The sequence below is a fragment of the Eulemur rufifrons genome, chromosome 10 (genome assembly GCF_041146395.1).
Source record: "Eulemur rufifrons isolate Redbay chromosome 10, OSU_ERuf_1, whole genome shotgun sequence".
NCBI lineage: Eukaryota > Metazoa > Chordata > Mammalia > Primates > Lemuridae > Eulemur > Eulemur rufifrons.
In genome coordinates, this window is record NC_090992.1 from 31,237,479 (window position 1) to 31,262,918 (window position 25,440).

Consider the following 25,440-nt stretch of genomic DNA (forward strand, 5'->3'; position numbering starts at 1 on the left):
GGAAGTGGGGGCAGGGACCTCTGGAGTGTCCAGCCGCCCTTGCTGTAAGCCTGGGCCCAGGAGGTGAGATTCGGCACCTGCTGACTGTCTCTTGGTCTTTTCCTCCCCGTTTTCCCTCTTCTCTCCTGGCAAGCCGGAGAATCTGCTGCTGGCCTCCAAGCTCAAGGGCGCCGCGGTGAAGCTGGCGGACTTTGGCCTGGCCATAGAGGTGGAAGGAGAGCAGCAGGCATGGTTTGGTGAGTGGGGTGGGCTGGTGGGGGCGTTCGCAAATCCGCCTCTAGGAAAACCCTGCCCAAGCTGCGGTGGCTGGAGATGAACATGGGGCCGGCCAGGGCTCAGGGGGTGGGCAGCGCCCATCCTGTCTCCCTGGGGCCAGGCACAGGGACACGGTTGTCGTTAAAACGGTAGCACGGCTTCTTCACATGGACACACACGGCTTCTTCACATGGACACACACGGCTTCTTCACATGGACCCACACGGCTTCTTCACATGGACCACCACGGCTTCTTCACATGGACCCACACGGCTTCTTCATATGAGCACAGACCTTCGCTGTTCGCTAGGGGCTTCCGTGGGGTTCCCCCACCAGTCTGGGTACTAGAGGTTTTTATCCTGATTTTATAGATGAGAAAACAGAGGCTAAGAAACTTGGAAAAGGTCAAGGGATTTTAAAAAGCCAGGTCAGGTGATCCAGCACATTTTGGGATTTTTGGCATAACTGGGTCCCTTTCAGCTGTCTGGGGCTACTTGTTAATGGGCGATATTGATCAGTTTTTAAAGAACCGGAGCTCTGTGTTCAAATCCTAACTCCGCTACTTACCAGGTGTGTGACTTTGGGCACATCATTTCACCTCTCTGAGCCTTCATTTCCTCATCTATAAAATGAGGACAATAATAGTATGTTCCTCAAGAGCAGTGTGCGGATGACATGAGCCCAGCACTCAGCAGACACACTCAGCAACTGCTAGCTGTTCCTGTATTACTTGTTAGAATACTTTCCATGTCCATTATTTCAGTTGATCCTTTCAGCAACCCCAGGAGGTATTTAAGATAGGAATCCCTGATCCCTCTTTGACAGATGGGGAAACAGAGGCCAAGAAGGTAAAGAGACCTACGCAAGGGATTTAGGGGCAAAGCAAGAGTAGGACAGGCCTCCTGACTCCCACGACCAGCTCCTGCAGGGGCCGGAGAGTGGGCAGGGGTTTAGCGCTCGGCCTGGAGCTGACAGGGCAAGCACAGTTCACCCTGACGGCCACCAGCAAATGACTGGTAGTGGCTGCTGGCAGGGTTATGCTTCGAAGTCGGGAGTCGGAACCCGGTGGGAAGAAGCTCTGTGATCTGTGGCTGCCTGCCCCAGGCTGTGGGGAGTGGTGACAGATGTGCCATGTGCTTGCCGACCCCATCTAGAGGCTCTGCTGGCTTGTCAGGTTTCAGGAAGCAGGCCTGCGTGCAGCCGGGGCAGGGGCTGTCCTAGGGCAACCCGCATCCCCTTTTCCAGCAGTCTTGCTGCAGGGTACTACATGCCGACTTCTGTGTGTGTGTCTGCCTGTCTGTGTGTCTGGGAGCAGGCTTCGCAGGGACACCTGGATACCTCTCCCCAGAAGTGCTGCGGAAGGACCCGTACGGGAAGCCCGTGGACCTGTGGGCCTGCGGTGAGTCCATCCAAAGGCCATTTTGTGCCCCCGGCTTCCCCCGCCTCTGGGGCCCCTCTCTCCTTTCCCATCACTCCCCCGCCTCCCCACAGGGGGTTGAAGGCTCTCTGCTTCTCTCTCCAGGGGTCATCCTATATATCCTGCTGGTTGGGTACCCCCCGTTCTGGGATGAGGACCAGCACCGCCTGTACCAGCAGATCAAAGCCGGTGCCTATGATGTGAGTGTCGCTCCTCCCTCCGGCCCCTGTATCCTCTGGCGTCCTTCCAGTGGAAGCCACTGTCCAGTGAGGTTGGGGGTCTGCGATGGCCTCCCTCCCATCTTCCCAGCACACTCAGGTCCCCTGCCACTCCAGTACTGGGCAGGGGTGACCCCCACGGGAGTGTGAAGACTGACCAGGGCCAGGCAGCGTCCACACTGTGCCTCATGACTGGGGCCTCAAAGTGACAGGATTTATCCTGTGGGGCCCCAGCAGGTAGAAGCAGCAGCAATGTGGGGTGAGGAGTAGGGGAGGGGCAGGCCCCCAGCCAGGTTTTATGTCTTTCTCTCTTTCATATATATAAATATTAATAACAGCTAACACTTCTGTAGCACTCTTCTGAATGTTTTATGTATCTTCTTACATTTAATCCTCACATCAATCTATGACATAGATAGGGAAACTGAGGCACAAGAGGTGAAGTAACTGCCCAGATCACATAGTTAAGAAATGGTAGAACTGGGGTTTGAACCCAGGTAGTCTGGCTCTAGCATCCGTGCTTCTAACTACCAAGCTACACTGCTCTTTCGCAAGGCTGATGTCTATTAAGCTATGTGCCATATGCTTTATATCATATTTAACTCTCACAACATCTCGAGGGATGGCTCGAGGGGTCATGTGACTGGCCCAGGTCACACAGCCGGGGAGGCAGAGCCAAAACTTGAGCGCAGGCCTTCCAATTCTGCAGTCTGGGCTATAACCACTGGCCTGCTGCTCCCCAGACAAGACACAGCCTCAGAATGACAGGGAGGTCTCCTCTCCCTCTGGCCATGTTCTGATTGGTCCAGGGTCAGGGGACCCTGCCACTCCCCTGGCCCAGAAGGGTCCCTTCTTTGAGGGGCCCCAACTCCCCCTGGTTGCAGATGCCCACGTGGATGGGCAGCAGGACCCCTGCCTGCTCCCCTGCCAGTCAGGGGCTGGGGGATCGCAGGGGTGGCCTGGGGCAGGCTGGGCAAACCTGGCCCCTCTGCCCCTTCCAGTTCCCGTCGCCAGAATGGGACACCGTCACCCCAGAAGCCAAGGATCTGATCAACAAGATGCTGACCATCAACCCGTCCAAACGCATCACAGCCGCTGAGGCCCTTAAGCACCCATGGATCTCGGTGAGCCTTCCCCTCCAGGGCCGCTCCCGGGAGCCCCTCCAGACCTCAGGGTCCCGGCCCTCATGGAGTCCTGGCCCTGCCCTTCTCCCTGAGGCTCAGCCTAGAGCCAAGGGGGCTTAATCCAAGAGACTCTGACCCTGCTGTTTTTCTCTGTGGTAATATGGAAACGAGGGGTGTCCCAGGTTGGCATCATGACTGGGGCTGCTACTGGCATCGAATGCCTGGTGCCAGGTGGCTAAGCACCCTGCAGCATCCCCTAGAACAAAGACTCGTCCTCCCCGAGATGCAATCACATCTCCCTTACGATGCCCTGCCGAGGGGCACCCTTGGGTAGCCCTGCCTGCCACTCACAGACCTCTCCCCACCTTCCCCCAGCACCGCTCCACCGTGGCCTCCTGCATGCACAGACAGGAGACCGTGGACTGCCTGAAGAAGTTCAATGCCAGGAGAAAACTGAAGGTAACGGATCGTCACCCTCCACACCCCCAGACGTGGGAGTAGCTTGGTCTGGGTCTCCACAGAGGCCAAGAGACTCATTCACGACTTCTTTCCTTCATGGATTCAACAAGCATTTATTGAATACCTACTGCATGCTGAAGGGCGGGCTGGGCTTGGGGCGTGAGCAGTGAATGGGACTCCAGCCCCACCCTGACTGAGCTCTCGGTCTAGCAGAGAGGACAGGTAAGTGCCCGGGACGCGGTGAGTGCCATGCCTGGGCAAGCCCCAAGGCGGTGGCAGTGCCCTGCACAGCACCGGCATCCCAGGTCTGGAAGGATCAGGGACGCCTTCCTGCAGCCAGTGGCACTTAAGCTGAGCCCTGAAGGACAAGCATGCGTTAGCCGAGTAGAGTCAGAACGGGAAGATGTTCCAGACAGAGTGGGCCGCCTGTGCAGAAGTCTGGAAGTGCGAGCATGGCCCCTTAGGGGGACCACAGGTGGTTCAGAGTGGCTGGGGAGAGCGTTTGTGGGTGAGAAGTGGCTGAACAGGGGACCACGGGGGAGAGGCCTCAGCTGCCAAGCGCTGGGGGGGAATGGCTGGGACACTCAGACAGTGGTCATGGCTCAGAGGAAGCCACAGTGAAGCCAGGTGGGCCCAGAGCTGCATCCTCTCGCAGGTCCTGTGGGCTCTCAGAGCTGTGGCAGCTCCTGGCCTAGCCCCTGCTGGGCACCGAGGGGCCCCCAGCTGGTCGGGGCAGAGGAGCCATCAGCACACTGGGGACAACAAGGGGCAGATGCGGAGGCCCCAGCTCCTTTGGAACCTCCTCACCCGCTGCCCCCAGGCCTGGAATGGAGGCTCAGGATGGGGACATGGGTTAAGGGGGCGGTGGTCTGCAAGGTGCCAGGAGAGCAGAGTGCCACCCCTATCCTGCAGTGGGAACCGTGTCACAGAGGAAGTCTCAACATGTCGGAATCAGGGATTCTTAACACCGTAAACTGTTAGATGATGAGCGTCCAAGTCAAGTCTGAATCAGACAGCGTCAGAACCGGAAGGCCGTTGTCCCCCAGCCCACCCGTTGACAGAAAAAGGTTTTTCCACACCGAGAATCCTCCAGGGTTCTGAGCCCATAGGCCACCGAGGCACAAGCTGGTTCTAAAGCAACATGCTCACAGCCCACGCAGAGGGCCGAGAGGTGGAGGGGCTGAGGGACGCAAGGTCTGCTGTCCCTGCCCAAGCAGGAAGCGTCCACGGCCTTTAGAAGCCCCCACCGTTATTGTCCTCAAGTCCATCAGCTTGAGCCAGGCCTCAGGACCTATTAATATCTGCTCCTAGGATGGCCTTGTCCCCGGAGCTGTGCCAGCTAAAGCCTAGCTCACCCTGACTTCTCCAGGGCCGTGGGGGATGGACTCTGGGAGGGGGGTGGGGGCCGAATGGAGGGTGGGGCAGAGGCTTTGGCTCGTCTCTGAAGGCAGCACCTGCCTCTCCTTCCCCAAACCCTCTCTGTCCCTCCTGCGCTTCCTCCCCTCTGGCCTCCCCTCCCACTGCCCTCCTCTTGTCTCTTGCAGGGAGCCATTCTCACCACTATGCTGGCCACCAGGAACTTCTCTGGTAGGTGGTGGGACCTCAGAGTCCCCAGTACACCCTGCACCTGTCTGCTGGGGCATTGTCCTGTTGGATGTTTGGGTGCCCCCAGGGTAGGGGTCCTAGGGACAGTGGGGGCTGCGGAGGACTCCATGACTGGGGGGTGCAGCTCACCTGTCACAAACCTGTACCCAGAGGTGGAAAGAGGTCAAAGGTCAGCAAGCCTAGGGCCCACCAGGACTGCTTAGAGATTTAATATGTCTCCCCTACCTTGCAGCAGTGCTGGGGTCCTCAGCCTGGGCCAGCCAGAGGGATAAGCTTCCAGAATGCTGGGGGTTCAGGTCTAGGCAGGATGGAGCCAGGCCGAGGGAGTGACACTCTTATTGCAGCCCGTGCTGAGCAGTCCTGAGCTTCTGCTCAGGTGGCCTTCATGACAAGACAACAGGGAGATATTGCCAGGAGCTCAGGGAGGTGAGCTCTGACTGCCCCTGGCCGCACAGCTAGGGAGAGGCAGGGTCTGCATTCAGCACAGACTCGACCAAGCCCAGAGCAAGTGCTTTCCACCAGGCTGGGTTACCAGGGAGGCCAGGGCAGGAGCCTCCCAGGCCCTTGGCCAAAGCCAGGCTGGTTAAGGCGGGGAGTGCCCAATTACCTGAGGCATGTGGCCTCAAATTGGGAAGGGGAAGGGATTATTGTCAGGGCTTAGCAAGAAGCTCCTCTTGGCACGTTGGAGAGCTCCGGGGCCAGTGTCCGCCAGAGGCTTCTCTCCGGGGAGCCGGGAGGCTGGCGGGCAGCGGAGCAGATATAGATAGCAGATAGAGCGAAGCTCACCCCAAGGGCCCTCTGGCTGGGGCTGGGGCCAGCCGAGGAAGCTGCTGTGGACATGTGGCCAGCACCACAGCACAGGGCCTGCTCTGAGAAGGGGGCTGCCCCGGCTTCACCGAGTAGGTCCCCGGCCCATGTAACCAGCTGGGAAGACTGAGACCAGAGGTGGGCACACGCTAGGACCTCAGACTTGGGCTTTTCCCACCACAGTGAACTGCCCTCCCACCCTCTCCCCAGACAAGGATCCTGCCATTCCTTAAACTGAAAGATGAGCTACCCAGGCAGTCAGAGTCTTTTTTTAACAACTGAAGCACCCTAGAGAACCCTAGTCCAGAGCTCACAATATGGCGGCCCCAGGGTTGGCTCTAATCCCTCAGTGTGCTCTGTGCAGCCAAAGGTATTTGAAAAGTTATAAAATTTTTTTGCAATGGGTTTCTAGCACTTAAAAATCAGGAGATTTCATAGAAAAACTCAGATTTCTATCATCTCTTGAAAATCAGGCTCTGTGTCCTCCAGAAGCCCGCAGTAGTGGCTGGAGCTGAGAGGGCCCACCCTCCTGGAGGACCGAGGGCAAGAGCTCCCTCTGCCCATCCTAGTCTGACCCGGAGCCTGTGGAGGACGGATAGCCGCTCCTCTCAGCTGTGGCACCCGCAAGTGCCCCCTGCCTTGGTTTGTGAGTGGGAGCTTTAGACGAGAGCCTCGAGGGGGTCGTAAGTGCAAATGTGGGGTGACTGCCAAGCTGGCCAGCCAGAGCCCCACCCCCAGGGGCCCTGGGACGCCCCCTCCCAGCTCACCCTCTCAAGGCTACCAGGAGAAGGTCTTATCCTGGCTACCATTTACTGAGCACCTACTGCATACAGGTCAAGGGGCTGTGCTAAGCCCTTTATAGATATTGCGGCTTGTTTCAGGCATTTGCTTAAGGTCTGAAGCAGCCGGACGCCAGGCTGGGCAGGCCGGGGCATTTGGGCCATTTCCTGGCCGGTGCCCACTTGCAGGGCTCTGCCAGGAGGTGAGGAGGGAGGGAAAGGGAAATGACAGCGGGGTGGGGCGGGGAGGCCTCCCTGAGAACTGTTGCTTTTCCCTGCCACCAGGGTCACAGCCAGTGCCAGTGTGGGGCTCCGGAGTCTGAGGTTGGGGAGGCCTGTGCTGCCCGAGGAGAAAGGCAGGGGATGGGTGCTCTGGCAGGGTGGGCCACGGCGGGGGGCCATCTGCTTCTTGTCACCGGCAAAACTCGGCCTGCAGCTGTCTGGAGTGAGTAGGCAGGGCTGACACATGACCTCTGCAGCAGCATGGGGCTAAAATTAGAGAGGGCCAGGGCGGGGAGGGAGCGTCCAGTCCCGGGCCAGGCAGCCGGGCCTCCGGGTTGGCCACCACGGGCACGGGGGTGACTGGGATCCAGAGGGAATCCCCAGGCTGAAATAGCAACTCCACAGTCCTGGGACACACTGGATAACTCCCTCAACCCATGAAGCCAGCGGGTTACACTCGAGATTGCTGAGAACGGGGGCGCCCAGGCCCACCCAGTGGGCCACTGGCAGTCCCTGGGCCGCCAAGGAGGGAGGTGGCGGTGGCCTCCCCCCAGGATTGCTGAGCCGGCTCTGTCCCCGCAGTCTGCCCTCTGGCTGCTCGTGGATGCTGCTCTTCCTCGCCCTGTGGGCCCTGGTGCCCTGCCTGGTGTTGCTAACCCTCTACTTTTTCTCCTCCGCAGGGGGGAAGAGTGGAGGAAACAAGAAGAACGATGGTGTGAAGGTAAGCCCCGGCAGCCGGCAGCCCGGCAGGCCGTCTCTGGCAGCATTGCCACTGATGCGGACTGGCTTGCGACCCAGCCCTTGCCGGACGGTGTCCTGGGCAGACACAGGTCACACCTGTGGCCAGGCCGTTCCCAGACCCGCAAACCTGGGCTTTGGTGCCCACCTGCTCGCCATGATTGGTGGGGGCCGTGGGAGAGAGGCAGGCACCCTGGGGTGGGGGCCGGCACAAGGAAAGAGGCAGGTCAGAAGGAGATTTCTGTGGTTCTCCAGGGCTGGAGGACTGGTGAGCAAGAGGGTGTGAGGAGGAGACAGACGTGGCCATGACTGGTGACCTCCTCCTTCCTGAGGGTGGGGGCGCTGGAACGGGCCCCAGCCCCCCAGTGCACCTTAGTCCGACCCAGAAAGCCTGTGGAGGACATACAGCCATTCCTCTAGGCTTTGGGATCCAGAGGTGCCCCCTGGCCCACCCAAGAATCCCCTCTTCCCCCATGGGCCTGGCCCCGTCCCACCCTGCACCTGCCTGAGCTACTTCCCTCCGGCCCGGCGGCCCCTCCTTCCCGTCTCTTCTCTCTTCTCCCTCTGCTCTCTGGGGCCTGGCCCCTGCTCTCTGCAGCTCCCTCCTCCTCTGCCTCTCCATCTTCTTGTCTCTTGAGACTCTGCCTTTTCTGGGCTCAGAGCCTGGCCCGGCCAGGGCCCCCGGGCTGGGCTGTGCCCAGGACATTGGACGGTGTGGGATTCTGTGTGAATACAGCCTCCCAGGTGTGCTGGCGGCTTCGTGGCTCGGTTCAGAGCGGCATGTATGGTCTCGGGCCACTGGCTTTGGTCTGTCAAGGGGTTGCATGTAAGGGGTCTGGGCTGGATGGCCCATGCCAGGATTGGGCCTCCCCTCTGCCCTCAGCCTGGTCCCAGCTTGAGTGTCCCACTAGGTACAACGGGTGGGCTGTGGACTTGATCATTTCTACGATTTCAGCTTATAAACAAACAAAAAAGCAACAATACTCATCTAATCATTCTCCCTTCTTATCTTGAGTGCTTGAGGAATACATAATTATTTGGTTATTAGTCAAAGTCAGTGGTTTGCAAACTGAACTCTTTGGAACCCAAAGCTTCTGGGGAGGCACTTCCCGCAGCAGATGGGGTGGGGTTCTGGGCTTCTCACGTCCACTTCAACCTGAACAGCTCCACGTGACAGCCATCAGGGCGGTTGAGAGAGCCCGGGTGGGCTCCCAGCAGCTAGACCTTGGCTGGTTATTGACATTCCCTGAGCTTGTGTTTCCTCGTTCATGCAATGAGGTCGAAGGAGGTCCCACCTCCTGGGGCTGTTGGTGAGGATTAACTGGCATAATTGCATCGATAGCTTGGTCTGGTGCCGGCATGTGATACGTGCTCACGAGATGCTGGGCAGTGTTATTTTTTCTCTGTTTTGTATGTTATCAGACTTTGGGGTACAATTTCTCTTAAAACAAAGTTTGCTGGAGAAAATATTTGAAAACCACGGATCTAAAGTCAAGTCAATTTATAAAGTTAAGAGACCCATCCCGAACCCTGTAATGCAATCGGCGCTGAGTTCGGGCTCGCCTGCCGCTGTGGGCCAGCCCCGCGCCTACCCCCACAATGTGACAGGGTCACGGAGGTTTGTGCAATGTGGGGCTGCCAGGCTTGCAGCAGCTGGGGCCTTCTCTGTCCCCCAAGTGGAGCTGCTGAGCTGGGGGGAAGTGGACTCCATGGTCCTGATTTGGGGGACGTGGGGACAGAGGCTACAGGCACTCGTGGGCTGTGGCCCAGGTTGGTGGAATAGGAGGGGACAGAGAGAGAGGCTGCCCCGGTGCTTGGCTCTTGGGTGTGGCCCTGGCCAAGGCTGATGCAGAGCCACTGGGTGTCGGGTCAGGAGGGGCCTCCCTCGGGCTGGGTCTTGGGAAGAAACTCTGGTCGGGCTCCTGTCGGGCAGGGCCAGGAGGCGGAAGCCGTCGGAGGCAAGGACAGCTCGTAGCTTGGCGGGGCTCTGCCCACTGCAAGCTTTCCAGCGGGCACGGCTGCACACAGCGCCACCGCCTCCTGCTGTACCGGACAGACCCTGGGGGACTTCTCAGGGTGGCCTGGGTGTGGATGAAGAGAAACTCAAAGGCCAGTTTTGACCATACTCAGCCTCCTTCCCTCGCTTAGGATGGAGGAGGGGGAAGTCCACCCTGGGCCGGGATCCGGAGAGCCCAGCCTGCCGCATGGCGCTCCTGAAGGAGTGGGGAGGGCAGCAGGGGCGGGGGTCCAGTCGTGTTTTCAGTACCAGTGAAACTGGACCTCAAGTCAAGAAGCCATGGGTTCGAGTCGGCCCTGCAGTTCCCTCCCTGGGGGACCCAGGCTGTCGGTCTGTCACCTGTACAAGGGGAGCACAGCAGTTGTTTGCTGGGGCTGGTGACAGCAGCCACACCTGATGCTCCTGTAACTCACACACCTTCAGCCAAAGCGGGAAACACACGTTCTTCCTGCACCTTGGCCCCCAGGGACAAGCCACCCGTTCACCTGGGGCCTATCTGAAATCACCTGAAGAGGCCTGGCTGTCGGCAGCGCTGCAGGAATGCTGGCCCGGTCGGAGTTGTCACAGAGACGTGACATGCGGTGTACTTTGGGGGCTTCTAAGGCCTTTTCAAGGCCAATTTTGACCATACTCAATTTCTCTCGTCCTTGCTAACCTTACACCATGCTTCTGCACGTGGTTCTGAGAGAGGCGACTCTACTTTTGGCGAAAGCCCCTTTTAAATCAAGCTCTGACGTGCAGGTCAGTGCGGGATTGTTAGTATTGTCATCTTTTGTGACTCAGGGAAATCCATCCTTTCTCCCACCAAGAAGCAACGTCCCCTTCCGGCCAGCCCTAGGCCCTGATTCCGTGAGGAGGAGCTGGCAGCTCCCACCCCTCAGCCCCACTCACTGCCCCTGTTGGTGTCCCATCCGTGCCGTCGTGACCTCTCTCCCCCATGTCCCATCCTGTCACTGTGCGTCCGAATCTGATGCAGTCTCTGCTCTGTGTTCCCTCCTCGTGTCCCGCCTGGAACCTCCCGGCCCCTGCGCGGCTCCTCAGGTCTCTGCGACCGCGGAGCTTGGTGGGCCTGTCCCCTTTCCCACACTGACTGTGCCTAGTCTGGCTGCAGCCACGGGGTGAGGCCAACACTAGGAGGAGAGGGGAGGGGATGAGAGGAAGAAGAGAGGAACGAAGGGAGGACAGGGGTGGGGAGGAGAGGAGGAGAGGAGAGGCTGGCTGCAGGCTGCTGGCTGCGGGAGTCACGCTGTCCAGCCCAGCTGGGGACGATGCCGGCCTGTGAGCATCTGTGCTCCTGAGAGCACATGGGCACTGGAATGCACAGTGAGCCACCCCGCCACGTCTGTGGAGGCCCGGGATGGAGGGCACAGGGTCTTAGGTTCCTGGTACGCAGAGGCTCACTGGATCTGGGAGTCAGAAAGCCCAGAATTAGACCCGAGACTGTCAAGAAATATCCAGTGCCTCCCCATGGCGAGGGCCTACCCAGAGGGCATTGCCAGCCCCTCCTTTGCTCCCCCTCCGGTGCAGCAGGGAGAGAGGCCTCTGGCCTCTCAGATGTGAGGGTGCCCAGGATAGGCTGAGCCTTTGAAGAGGGGTCAGACTGTGGGCGCCTGGAGCCCTGGAGAGAGGAAGAGGAAGGAGTCCTTCACGCAGACCTGGGTTCTAGCCATAGCTCTGCTGGTGGCTTGCTGAGAGGCCTTGGACAGGCCACTGCCCCTCTCTGGGCCTCAGTTTCCCATCTGTGTGATGCAAGTGTCAGTCTCGATTTGCGATCTGTGAATTTGAGTCTTTAAGACTCCTGGCTTAGAGAGTGGGGGAGGGGGAAGGAGAAGGAAATCTACATTTGTCCCTGCCCTCCTTCCCTTGGTTGCACAGCCAACGCAGGGGATGCTACACATTCCCAAAATGCTCGTACAGGCTGAATGGCAGGGCCGAAAGACTCAAGTCCAGACCCAGCTGCATTTCTGGCTGGGCCTCAGTTTCCCCATCAGCATAAAGGAGCTGAATAGGGCAGTCATGGGAGTTGTGAATACAAGCAGGCTTTCAAAGGCCACTTAGAGGACTGGCTCCCACACTTGGCCCTGCCTGGGAATCTCACAGGCCTATTGTTGGAAATGGAGATGCCCAGATGCCCAGGCCCACCCCACACCTAGTTATCAAACTCCTCAGAGGGGACCTGGTTCTGCATTTTTTTTTTAGAGACAGAGTCTTGCTCTGTTGTCCAGGCTAGAGTGCAATGGCGCCATCGTAGCTCACTGCAATCTCAAACTTCTGGGCTCAAGTTATCCTCCTGCCTCTCAGCCTCCTGAGTAGCTGGAACTATAGGCACTGGCCACCATGCCCAGATAATTTTTCTATTTTTAGTAGAGACGGGGTCTCGCTCTTGCTCAGGATGGTCTCGAATTCCTGAACTCAAGTGATCTTCCCACCTCAGCCCCCCAGAGTGCTAGGATTACAGGCATGAGCCACTGCTGATTCTGCATATTTCTGACAAATTTCCCAAGTGACCAGGACAGTCTACTGGGAGTGGGGTCCTCTTAGAGATGCACAGGGAGGCTAGGGGGAGACGTGGGGCCTCCTCTCCAGACCTGAGCACCGTTTTTCCCTTCAAGAGCATTGGATTCTGGAGGCCTTAGGCAGCTGGCATCCAAGAGCCAGGATTGGCTTCCCCCATCAGAGCTAGGCATAGTGGGCAGCCCTGGTCCAAAGGAGCCTTGACCTTGAGCTTGGTTGTTAGATCGGTAGACCCCGGCAGCTGTGCATGAGAACCCAAACCTTCAGGCTGAGAGGTCAGCTGTTGCTGGGGGCACTGGCTCCTTGTCCCGAGGCCAAGCCGACAAAGGACCAGCGAGGATGACCCTGAGGCCCATCCTCCTTCCACACATCCCCTGTCGTTCCTCTGCTCCCTGCCGTTTTCACGCTGTGTCTTTTCCTGTCCCATCTCTTCTCCTTGTTTTTCCAGAAAAGAAAGTCCAGTTCCAGCGTTCAGTTAATGGTGAGTGTCTGCCGTCTCCTATACGCCGGTAAATGCTGGGCCTCGAACCCTTGCTCCTGCCTCCCTCCTGCAGGCTGCACTGGGAACCTGGGGCGGGGAGAGGGTGCTCAGGGCGTGCTTGGTACGTGTGCCTTGTGTGACAATTTGTGTGTTGTGTGTGTGTGTTGTTTGCGTGTTTTTGTTGACACCTCCAACTCCACAGCCCAGACCAGCAGGCTGACAGCAGACCTAAGGCCTCCCTCGGGTCCAAAGGTGGATTTGAACCCTGTCCCCCGTCCAGCCCTTGGCTTCTCGCTTCTCCCTGCCCCTCTGCTCTGGAACTCATCTCAGGCTTGGTTTGTGCCCGTCGTGGCGAGGGTGGGGCTTGGTCTGGCCAAAGTGGTAGGCGCCATGGAGGCTCCTCCTGAGCGTGTGTAAGGCTACCCAGGCCCACCGGTGGCAGAGGAGCCAGCAGCCCCGCCTCTGTCTAGGGGCTCCAGTGGTGGCACGGTGGCCTATGTCCCTCATCTTCTGGTTCCATTGCTGTCTCACTCAGTTGTGTGGTTTTTCCTCCCCTCTGAAAAGCCCACCCTCTCTCACACTGGGCCTCCCTCTCTCTCTCTTCCTCTCCTGCCAGTGTGGGTTCCTTCCCCATTCTGCGGCCGCCATGGTGTCTCTCTGCTCCTCCACACCCCCTCTTTGCCCCCTCGAGCAGAAAGGACCCAGGAACCCCCTCTCAGCCCTTCCAGAAATGCCAAGGTTCTCCTTGCAGCCATCCCTTCATCCCTGCCCCGGCCCCCGGCCCCCTGCTTAGCTGGGCCTCCCCCTCCTTAGGCTGGAGAGTCCGACAGGGTTTGCAGGGCAGCAGCTGGATGGCAGAGCCTGGGAGGCCGACAGAGAGCGGGCCACGCCATCGGGCAGCCGGGACAGCCGCGCCTGGCCGTGCCTCGTCCTGCGCCAGGCCGGCCTCACCATCCCCTGTGTTCTCTTTGGCAGGAATCTTCTGAGAGCACCAACACCACCATCGAGGACGAAGACACCAAAGGTAGGGAGGGCCCTCGCCTTCGGGGTCTAGGCGCCCCGACTTCCTGGTGCCGGCTGGGCAGACCCCTTCACTGACAGTTCCAGCCCAGAGGGCGCCATGCCCGTCTCGTAGGCTGCTCTTCCACAAAGAGCTTCGCTTCGGCTCCTCATGAACTGGGCGCACCGTGGGCATTGTTCGCCCCGTGGGCTGAGGAACCACTGCTGGGACGTAGATTCTCTTATTCTAGAGGTCACGGATTTACTTTAATGTGTGTCACAGAAAAGTTTAACATATTCAGGTTGTAAATGTATAGTAGTGATATAAATTTTCCTTTTGAAATGAGTATTCTTGAAATTTTTTAAAAAGAGAATCGATTTGAGAAACATGAAGTGACAATGTTAAAGGAAGGGACAGTGAAAACTAGGGAAGTTAATTGGCTGGAGCGTGGGGAATACGGCCCCTGACGCACTGTGGCCGGGCGTCTAGCACGGCCACCTCGGAAGCTCGCAGATGGACGGAGGAGGGGCAAAGTCGCAGGCGGCTGGGCTTGGGCTGTCGCAAAGGGCATCACAGGAATACTAATCAAGGCTGCACTTGTGCAGTGCTCGCCGTGTGCTGTCCCAGGACTGACCTGCACTAACTTGCTGGAGCTTCACGACAGCCCCAGGAAGGGGGTGCTGGGATGAACCCCATTCCACAGCTGAGGAAACAGAGGTCGGAGAGGTTGAGTTCATTGGCCCAGGGTCCCATAGCTCGGGAGGGTAGGGGTAGGGTTTGAACCCAGGCTCCGGGGCCTGGCTGGTGACCACCGCTCTGAGGTCTTGGTGTGTGGCAAGCGCACCTAGCTGGAGCTTGGAGGAAGGAGCAGGGAGCGCTGACTTCTGCTCAGGGGACACCAAATCCTCGATGCCTTAGCAACCAGCCCTCCTTGTTCCCCAGCACAGGGGGCTCGGGGCTTTGCACGATCGGGAGTATGTCCTAGACGCCCACGGAGTCTCTAGAACAGAGGACAAGGCTGCCGACCTGGAGGGAACTCAGCCATAGCAGTTTAGACCTTTTTTTTAGGAGTTTAGATATTTTGCCATAGAATATAAAAATGCAGAAAAGAGCATTTTATTATATAATAAATATTTTTGTATAATTGCGATTCAGGTTCTATGGCAGTTTTGACACACCACACGCCATGACTGCCTCCTGACTCTGCAGGGTGCCTGCGAGATGGGCCCCCTATGTGTGTCCCTTTCTGGTCATTCCCCACTTGAGGGGTGGTGGGCACTGTGTCACCACAGCCTGGCACTAGAGCAAATCCACCTTCTGTGATGGCAACAGGGGCAACCTTCAAAAACACATTATCTTGACCTGCTAGGGAGGCTGAGGCAGGAGGATCACCTAGGCCAGGGAGTGCTATTAGACCATGACTGTGAATAGCCACTGCACTCTAGCCTGGGCAACATAGTGAGACCCCATCTCTAAAATAAACAAACAAATAAATAAATATGTTAAAATAGTAATATATCATCTCAAAGAAGAATCCCCTATTCAGGGTAGGTCAGCATTGCTAGTTCCACAAGCCTGATGTTCTAACCACAGTCCCAGCCCTGCCTCTGCAGATTCCGATGCCGTAGGTCTGTGTTGGGCCCAGAAATGGTGCTTCTGAGACCCCACATGCAAGGCTCGCTTGCCCAGTGGTAAGAACTGGGCTCTGGGATTCTGAGGAGACCGGATGTGACCTCATAATCCTGGTCTCAGAGCAGACAGGGACCTGACTCTGCACTTCTCCACTGGAGCCCATTTGCTGGATGACCTCAGACAACTTGCTCAACCTCTCTGAGCCTCAGTTTCCTTAATAGTAAAGAAGTGGGGCCAGGCGCAGTGGCTCATGCCTGTAATCCTAGTGCTCTTGGAGGCCGAGGCGGGAGGATGGCTTGAGCTCAGGAGCTTGGGACCAGCCTGAGCAAGAGTTAGACCCCATCTATACCAAAAAATAGAGAAAATGATCCAGATGTGGTGGCGTGTGACTGTAGTCCCAGCTACTCAGGAGGCTGAGGCAGGAGGATCGCTGGAGCCCAGGAGTTTGAGGTTGCAGTCAGCTATAATGACGCCACTGCACTCTACCTGGGGCAACAGAGCGAGACTCTTTCTCAAAAAAAAAAGTAAAGAAGTGATATGACAGCACCAACCTCAGAGGACTGCTGTGCAGGTGGAACGAGAGGATGACATAAAGCTCGTGCAGTGTTTGCACATAGTCAGTGTTTAATAAATCTTAATTTCTTTTTTTCAAACTGGAGTTCGAGGAATGACAGGAAACCACGTGACATTTTCTTGGAGCATCAATTTTACTTTAAGACAAATTTATATGTTAAACAGAAATATTTTAAATAGAGTACAAAATTTATATGTACTATTCATGTAAATTAGGACCTGGCAAAGACATCTTGCACCCGGGGTAGTGGCTTTGGGCTGCGTCCCTGAGGTCCCACATTTGCAATCGTTGTCCTCGGCTTTGAGGGATCCGGATGGGGTTATTTGCAGTCTTGAATTTTGGCATCTTGAATTACCCCTTTTACAGAGAGGAAGCTGAGGCCCAGCGAGGAGAAAGGGCAGACGGGTTATTAATGGCAGAACTGGGATCCCATTCTCTTCCTCAGTTTCCCCACATGTCTAAAAACCCCAGAAGACATGTCTGATAGAGGAGATGCCACCTCAGCCAGGAGCTTCGCCTCGTGTTTGGCAGAAGACAGGAGTCCCTGTGCCTCCCCCAGCCTCTCAGGCCCCAGAGAAAGTTCCCAGAGAACCATTTTACAGTGTTAATTTGTTAAGTCTTCTTACTAAAGTGAGAATAGCAGCTGGTGGGGTGGACCCTGACCTGACATTAAAGTTAATTAGAAATGTCATCCTCCAGGGACCGTTTTCCCCCGGGGAGAGAAAGAGACATTAATATTTCAGAGCACCTCTGGCTGAGCGCAGAGGCCTCTCGCTCTCTGAGCTGTGCCAGGCTCTGCCAGCTTCCTCCCCACTCCCCAACCTCCTCTCCTCCTGGTTAACGCCATGAAAAATTCATTTTCTCTCCTACTGAGGAGCTGCCTCAGAATCTGGGAAATATCAGTCAGAAATGCTGCTCCCCCTCGGGCTCAGCATGCTGTGTGATCTTGAGAGAGTGCCTTAACCTCTCTGGGGTCTCAGCTTTCCCATCTGTAGGGAGCACTCTCGGACTGTCCAGGGGAACACCTGGCAGATGAGAAAAGCCGGAGGTTGCTACTGAGCAGCTGCTGAATGAACCCCTTAAACAGCAACGGGGCTGCTAAGGGCATAGAAAGGACCCAGAACCAGAGTGGACTTTTCCAGATCTAAGAAGCTCTGGGCCCCCAGATCTTCTGTCCCAGAGAACAAAACTAGGGAGATTCCTGCCCACTAGGCTTTGACTATTGGCAAACTTGGTGTCCTGAGAGCCAAAGACACAGCCAAGTCAGGCATTTTCTCAGGCTACATTAATAGAGATATAAGACCCAGAATTGGGGAGGAGATAGTGCTACCCCAGATCTGCATTATTCTCATTATTCAGACCACACCTGAGATTGTGTACTCATACCCAGACAGCTATCCAGGCAGCTCGGGGACCCTCAAGGAGTAGATGGCCAGCTTGAGTCAGGGCCTGGAAACCGCACCTTGGAGGCCCTCAGCCCTGAGAAGACCGATTTCAGGGAGGGCATAGAGGCTGGGGAAGCAGGTGTTCGCTTTTTGGCCCCAGAGGGCAGAAAGAAGACCAGAACTATAACTGGGGGTTCTCAGGGGGGTAGATTTCAACTCGCAGGAAGGCGGTGGTGCACACAGCGAGGGCTGTCCGGCAGCGTGGTGGTCTGCCTGGCAGGCCGCAAGCCCCCGGGTTCCAGCCAAGACCAAACCACCACATATCAGGCCGCTGGTACGCAGCCCTGCCCTGGCGAGGGACCCGAGGCTGTCCCCAGGAGGAACTTCTGATTCAGAGATTTCCAGATGATAGCGATCACAGCTCTCACTTACGGAGCGCCAGGCACTGCTCTGACTGCGTTTCGTGACGCAGCAGTCGTCATAGAAGCGAGCTGATGTGAAGGGCTCGGAGTGGCAGCTGGCTGTCAGTGAGGACATACCTGTGTTAGCTATGTCTAGTGATATGTTTTTAACTCGATCCTCAGAACAACTCTGCAAGGTAAGTACTGTCAGTAACTCCATTACCCATATGGGGAAACTGAGGCACAGGGAAGGCCCTTGTCCAAGGTCACACAGTTATTAAGTGGCACAGCCAGAATCCTGGCTCCCGCGTGCATGCCCTCAGTCACTCTGCTAGACTGTCCGGGATGGCAGCGAGAAGCAGCCCACGGGAGCCAGGACATTAGGCACAGCCTCGTGGAATGGCAAGCTGGGAGGGTCAGGGCAAGGCAGGTGGCACAGGTCCCACAGCCCACGGAGCATGTGGGTCATTGCCCCCGATTCCATGTGGGGGTGGCTAGAACGAGGTGGCTCTGGCAGGGCTGGGTTTCTGCCCATCCTCCGTCTCCAGCTTCCCAGAAGGAGGGAAGAGTTGGCCAGAGGCCGGGCTCTGGATTTCTAGGGACAGCGGCTACCAGGTAACTTGGGCGATTCCAGGGGACAGGACACAGAGAGCAGCCCAGACTCTGGTTTGGCACCATCTACCCACCGATTCATTCACTCAGTGCATACATATTAGGGCCACCTGTGCCCAGGTGAGAGGGCAAGGCCCCGGAGAGAGGGCGGCAACAAGCCAGCCCGTGTGACCCAGGGGCACTCGTGGCCTTAAGATGGGCTCGTTCTCAGTCCAGGTGATTTTGATTGAAGCCGGGAGAGGAAGAATTAGCAGGTCACGCACGGTAACTGCAGCGTCTCCTGAGCACCCAGCATGTGGCGAGGGCGGTGCCGGCCAGCGTGATGGGCTCTGGAGCTGCCACTCTGGCGGGGTCCCAGCTCCGTTGCGGCAGGTCACTCGGCCTCGCGTGCCTTCAGTTTGCTCCCCTGAGAGGTGGAAGTGAAGTGGCACCAGGAGGCTTTGGGACTGCGTGGGCCAAGCGCACGCACTCACTCGCTCATTCATTCAGTAGCGAGGGCCTGGCCTGTTCCGGGCTCCGGGATGCAGCTGGCAAGAGCGGCCACGGCCTGGCCTCAGCCAACTCACATTTGAGCTGGGGGGAAGAGCAGCATACGGGCTGGGCCACCAGGGTCCATGGAAAAGGGCCTGGGCTGGGGGCCACACTTTGCACCTGCCATGTTCCGTGTCCTTAGGCAAATCACAACCCCTCACTGGGCCTCAGTTTCCCCAGTGGTTTAATAATGAATTTGAGCCTGTGGCCTCCAAGGGTGCTTCCAGCGTGGCTGTTCTGTGATGTGTGTCCTCGGGGCCTGAGCTCTCCCGGCGTGGCCAGGGCCGCGTGGGCAACTGATGAGGGAGGTGTGTAGGGGCCTCCCCCGGGCTTGGTGTCCCTCCCAGTCCCCACTGAGGGTGCCGAGGGCTGAGCTCGCTCTCCGGGCAGCGTGTCCACCTGCCTCACCTGAGGCTGCTCCAGTGGGCCAGCGAGCCGGCCGGTTGGAAGCCAGCCTGCGGCCGGGGCAGGAGGGAAAGGGGGCCTGTTCCTGAGAAAACGAGGGAGCCTCCTGTCAGGCCCTGCTGGGAGCCAGGACTCCTGGCCACATTCCTCCCCACTGAGGCTCCGTCACCCGCGTGTGGACGGGGAGAAGCTGGCCTTGCCTACCTCCCAGGGCGTTGTGAGGCACAGATGAGGCGGTCATAGTGGGGGGAGGCGGGCTGTTGCAGAAAACAGCAGCACCTATGATGTGCACCTACTGTGTGCCAGGCTTTGGGCCAACGCTTTGTGTGCATCGAGCCACGCCATCCCCATACAACCCTGGGATTAGGATACTGTCATCTCCCCCTGACAGACCAGCAGACAGCCTTGCGGCCCACAGTCGCACAGCTTGTAAGGACCTGGGCTGGAATTTAGATGAACGTTTGTCTGAGAGCGAAGCCTGGATACTGCGTGTTCAGCTCTGCATGAATGGGGGGTAATGATGTCCCCCTTGTACACCTGTCTACCTCTCTACCAGAAAGACCAACTGCTTGTGGTGTTTCAGTGGCAGACGGGGGAGGGCCAGGTCTCAGCAGCTGGGATGCGTTTTGCCTAGAAAGTTCTGGACAACTCACTGCCTGATTCCTATAGGCACCCAAATGGAGCAAAAAGCTCACCCAGACTGAAGGGTGAGCCCCAGTTTTGGCCATGGGGGAGCCCCTGGTTCCTGGCTATTAGTGACAGTGCCACAGTTGATCCTGTTTTGATTCCCTTGGCAAAGCAAGGTGGTAGGGATGCATATTTTGGAGTCAAGACCTGGGTTCGAATCAGGCCTCAAGCTGGAAAGCCCACCAAGTATGCCTGTTGGAGGCAAAAGCTGCCAACTGAGACCCTGGCCCTGCCCTGTGTGGTGGAGGGAAATTGCACACCTTTTGCACCTTTCCGGCCTCAGTTTCCTCTCCTGTGAAAGGAGGCTAAAGGTACCTGTCTCCCAGGGCAGTGCAGAGATAAATGAGACAACCTGCATGAGGTCCTCAGATCCCAGCACAGGGTCTGGCACGTGACAAGGACTCAGGCAACGGTAGTTGGTGCTTCATTACTATCGCTATTATTTTATTATTGTTATTATTATTCCTATTTCTGTGTCCCCTCTGCCTTACAGTGCGGAAACAGGAAATTATAAAAGTGACAGAGCAGCTGATCGAAGCCATAAGCAATGGAGACTTTGAGTCCTACACGTGAGTCGGCTGGGCTTGTTCTGCATGTCTTGCCTGGCTCATCGTTCAGGGGGTGCTGGTGGCTCACTTTGGGAGTCCTCGTCTCTGAGCCTCATCCACTCACTTTGCATGTGCTGTGAATCAGACCGAACTCATATTTCTGTTTTGCATTTGGACTTTAGGCTTATGTTGAGCTTTGTGTTCACAACACTTCTCTGTATCTCAGTTCCCCTCCTCCTGTCCTCCCTCCTCCTCACACCTTGTTCCCTAGGAGAAACTCCAACAAAACTCCTCTGCTTCCCCCTGGAAGGAGGGGGTGGTCACCAGCACAGCCTGGGCCCCTGAGGAGATGAGCTGGGAGGGTGGGGAGGGAGGCAGGCCCCCTTCAGTCCTGCCCAGTGGGCCTGAGGCCTCACCCTGGATCTCCTTGGACCTCTGACCTCAGATGGGTAGGAGCAGAGAAGGAGCCATAAGGTGTGCACCTGCTGTGGGCAGGGGTGAGCAAAAGTCCTCACAGCAGAATCTTAAACCCTCTGGGGAATAAGGCAGCCTGCACAAAACACACAGACCTGGACCCACCTTTGGAGGGACGGCTGTGCGCAAGGGCTGGGCCAAAGCACCCCACGCTGGTCACGCACACCTTTCCTGGTCTGGCCCAGAGCAGGCCTCAGAGGCCCTCAGCTGGCCCCAAGAAGAGCAAACATTTTGGGCTTTGGCCTTAACGTTTGGCCACTGCTGATAACACCTGGGTGTGGAGACCCCACATTTGCTTTTTGGTGGACAAAGATCACCTACTAAGGCAGAGTGACCCTTGCCTGTTGGGTTAGGGTGAGTTGGGGATAACCTGGCTGGAGTTTGCTCTCTGGGCAGCCTGTTCCTGGTTTCCACCATGCCCAGGAGCTGCAGTTTGTCTCTCAAAGGCTTGGCAAGCCAGGGGCCTTCTAATTGTGGGAGGGTTTTCAGCAGCAGTGGGTAGCAAAGCCTCTAGAAACGCACCACTCCCCTGTGGAGGAACAAGGAGCTTGGAAGGAGCATGTATGAAACTGAGGCTCTCATGTACATATATGTATGCATGCACTTGTACACATGGGTGCACGTTCGTGATTATGTGCACAAGGAGTGTGCACAGGTGTGTGTGCATGTGTGTATCTGGATGTTGCATAAAAGCACAGAAACAGGCTAAGCTGGACTTGTAGCCAGTCCTAGAAAAAGTTGGAATGTATCATGCCAGTGGCTCTGGAAGGGCACAGCCAGGGAGCAAGGGAAAGAGAGGTGGCTCCTGTGGTCCCTAAGCTCCTCAGTGCCACTTCTAGGGGTCTTGGGGAACCCCTTCCACCTCTGTGACATCACTTCCTCTGACTTCTGTAGCCTATTCTAGGTTCTGATCCCTTGCCATGACCTTCCGGCCCTGTGTAACCTTGAATAAGTCTGTTTATTTCACTGAGCCTCGGTTTCCCCACATGTACAATAGAGTTGGAGGTGATGGCCTCCGAGTCCTTTCATTCTAGGAGACAGGAACACCGGACACCTCCAGGAGTGAGGCCTCTTAAGTGGGGGTGCTCAGTCTCCCGCACACTCAGTGCTCAGACCCCCACCCTTGCAGGATCCTGGAGCTGGAAGGGCCCTGAGCATCGGCCGCCACCCCCCGGCTTAATCCAGCTGAGGATTTGAGGTCCTGAGTGAAGAACTGAGTTGTCTGGGGTCACCCAAACAGACAGGACAGAGCAGGGACAGCGCGCCCTGCAAGGGCTTTGTCCAGCTCAAATAATGCTGGGTCTGACACTCTCTTCCGGGTATCTCCAATTCCACCCTGGGTTGGGAGCTCTGGTTGTCCCATGGCATTTCCTGTCCCTGGCTTCATTGCTATTGTCACAGGGGTCCATATTGTGCCACAAAAGATCCCAGAGACTTGGAGATGAGAAAGAGAGTTTGTTCCTGTCTCCCACTTGGCTGTCAGGGTCCCCTGGAGACTTGGAAGGGAGCAACAAGCTGAAAATACACAGTCTCCATTTGTGAATGTCTCCTCGGTCACACCTTGTGCTCCTCCCTCCCAGATATTACCTCGCCTAATGCTACTTTCCTCATCTTACAGAAGAAGAAACTGAGGCTCACAGTCAGGGCTGCTGCTAACAACGGGCACCTTTGCTCAAACTAGCAAAATGTACCAGCCAGGCACACACCTGGCTTGGTGAGCAGAGGTCGCTATTGCATGAAGGAAAAAGCACACTGCCCCCCGGCCCCCTGCCGAAGACAAATTAGAAAAAGCCCCCTCTGGATCCACTGCCCTGGGCCAGGGGGTGAGATTTGGAGAGCAGCTTTAGTGGGCTGCACGACCCTGCACGACCACCCGTGCTGCTCTTGCTTCAAGGGGTTGAGCCACTTGCTTGAAGTCTCATGAGCATTGAGTGGGAGAGCCAGGCCCTGAGCCCAGGCTTCCTGGCTGTACAGGGCAGCGAGCAGTCAGCGACGGCCCACACTTTACAGCTTGCCAGCCCCTTCCCGTCCGCTAACCCCACTGATCCCGTGAGGTGGGTGCAATCGTTCCCCTTCCGCAGGCTCAGCCTCCGCGAGGCCAGCAAGAAGCTGCCCCAGCCCTTGTTTCCTCTGGCTTCTTTCCCCCAGGAAGATGTGCGACCCCGGCATGACAGCCTTTGAACCCGAGGCCCTGGGGAACCTGGTCGAGGGTCTGGACTTCCATCGATTCTATTTTGAAAACCGTGAGCAATCCCTTCTCTCTGGGGTGCCTGTTGTCTGCTCTCGTTCCGTGTCCTGCCGGACGGCACAGCAGGGTGACGGGCAGGGCCCCAGGGGCAGCTCAGGAGCCAGCGAAGCGGAAGATCCCGTGTGGACAGGGGTTGGTACCCTCTTGGTTCCCTCTCCTACCCCTGGCCCATCAACTGCCAGCTGTGTTCCCTGTGGTTGAGGAGGGGGCGAGGGGCATCCCAGAGACCAGGGGTACACATGACAAGCCCTCCCAGGCCTCTCCTGCCCATGGCCCTGGGAGGGGTCTGAAGGGGACCTTTACTCCCATTTTATAGATAAGGGAGCCTTCCCACTGGCTCATGCACCCAAGTTGTGGTCATCTTGATGCCCGAGGCCATCCCAGCTGCCCAGCTGGTCACGAGCTGGCTTCGTGGGTTGTGGGTGGGCAGTTTGGGAAAGAGGAGAGGACGGTGAGCTCACACTGCTGTGCCCTGCCTGTTCGTCTAGGTCTCTGTCCTGCATGTCTGTCCTTCCTGGGCCTCTCCTCTGCAGGAGAGACCTCGGCAGCTTTGCAACCAGGGGCTGTCAGAGGGTTGAGGCTGGGCCTGACCTAGGACGCTTTCTGCCTGTGTCTGTGTCTCCCTTGGCCAGGGGTCAGACAGAGATGAAAGACAGGGCATACAGGTTAGAATCACACAGCTTAGGACAGGGAGGAAGGACCTGAGAGGTGGTAGATCTAGGGTTCCCCAAAGTGAAGAGCGTGTACCACTGGGCTACACGGAGTGATTTCATGTACATCCAGGCACCACTTGAGTCAGCATTGCTTCACACGGTGGGGAAGCTGCTTCCTTTTAAATCTCTTTCAGTACTCTGGCTCCACCAAGGGGAAAGGCTCAGCTGGGCGGTAGCCTGTCTTTAACACTTCTTTGCCACTTCCTAACTTCCTTCTTCATTTAGAGTGAGCAAATCTCAGGCTTGTCTTGTAGGCAAGAGCATGGAGCAAGGATTACATGACTTTCTTTTCTTTTCGCTGGCCTTATTATTAAAATTTTATTCTGTGATATTGATTGTTCATTAATAATTATGCTCAAAAGTTTAAAAAAATAAATTTATATAAATCAGTAAAGTGAATTGATTTGGGGAAATATTTTAATGAAGTAAATACCGGTGGCACTTGTATATGGTAAAAATAACAAAGGTGGTACTTCAAAAATAACACAGAAGTCACATCTAGTCCCAATATTCATCATACAGAAGAGGAAACTGAGGCCCAGAGAGGGGAAGTGACTTGTTCAAGGAATCCAGAAAGCTGGTGGCAGAACGGGGACCTGACTCCCGTGGTGCCCCTTCCCTTCCCTGTGCCACCTGCTGTGCCCACATGCACATTAGCAAACCGGGCTGGGACTGACACTGCCCTCCTGGCCTGCACCCTCGGTGGCTGAATTGTATAGAATTTAGAGGCTCAAGGTCACCCCCCAAAAAGCTGTGAAGAAGAAAGCTACATCTTTCTTTAACAAACCAAACTCTAATTCTGCAAGGCTAGCAATGAAGATTGAGTTCTCATGGGATGAGAGGTCCCTATCACCCTGGAGCTCCCTCTTGGATCACTGTGGCCGCCATTCTGCGTTCTGTCCTCTGGGGGCGCTGGTTCCCAGCGTGAACTTGACAGTCCCACAAAGCAGAGCGGAGAGCAGGCTAAGACCCAGCTCTAAAGGCTCGGGGGCAGCAAAGGGGATAAACACAGGACGAGGCCAAGCAGCCCACGCTGCCTCGGTTCAGTGGGCCCGTCTTAGCACCGCCCCCGGACCCTAGGCTTAAACATCTGGTCACTTCAAAGGCAGACCCCACAAAAGCAAGACCCAGAGCAGCTGCTGTGCTTCTGGCCAAGCCCCACCCTCCAGATGCCTGGCTTTTCCTGCTGAGGACCTGGCCCTGTCTCCCACCCTGTCCACAAAAGCGGATATTAGAAGCCTCTTATCATTTCAAAAGACACCACGTTAGGGGGCATTTCTTTGCAAATGCTCCTCAGGACCCAGTTGTTACTGATAACAGCATGGCCCAGTCCCTTCAGCAATGCTAAGCTCTGTTTGTCCCTCCTGGGATTGTTCTAGATTGTTCTAACTCAGTCCCACCTGGAGACTGATTTCTTGTAGACTCCACTGCATCTTTCTCAGGAACTGGCCCAGGTTGGAACAAATCAGACTGTTTCTCTGGACCTCAGTTTCCATAGCTGCTACATGGACACGCTGAAATAGATAGTCCCGTGTGCCTTCAGCCCTAAATGCCACCAGGGATGCTTACAGAGGCCTCCTTAAATTCTGTAGTT

General features: G+C 56.7%; 1 protein-coding gene across 2 annotated transcripts in view; it reads left to right on the plus strand.

The window, feature by feature from the left end:
* The window catches only part of CAMK2A (calcium/calmodulin dependent protein kinase II alpha), a 60,626-nt gene that overhangs the window by 33,547 nt on the left and 1,639 nt on the right, over positions 1-25,440 (plus strand). The window contains exons 7-17 of one of the 2 annotated variants that reach the window (XM_069484371.1): positions 134-236; positions 1,571-1,654; positions 1,778-1,872; positions 2,892-3,014; positions 3,390-3,473; positions 5,018-5,060; positions 7,567-7,607; positions 12,604-12,636; positions 13,612-13,660; positions 20,357-20,432; positions 23,034-23,128. In XM_069484371.1, coding sequence (XP_069340472.1) covers positions 134-236; positions 1,571-1,654; positions 1,778-1,872; positions 2,892-3,014; positions 3,390-3,473; positions 5,018-5,060; positions 7,567-7,607; positions 12,604-12,636; positions 13,612-13,660; positions 20,357-20,432; positions 23,034-23,128 — 826 coding nt within the window. The remainder of the gene's footprint in view (positions 1-133; positions 237-1,570; positions 1,655-1,777; positions 1,873-2,891; positions 3,015-3,389; positions 3,474-5,017; positions 5,061-7,566; positions 7,608-12,603; positions 12,637-13,611; positions 13,661-20,356; positions 20,433-23,033; positions 23,129-25,440) is intronic. The other variant, XM_069484373.1, reaches the window with a different exon arrangement.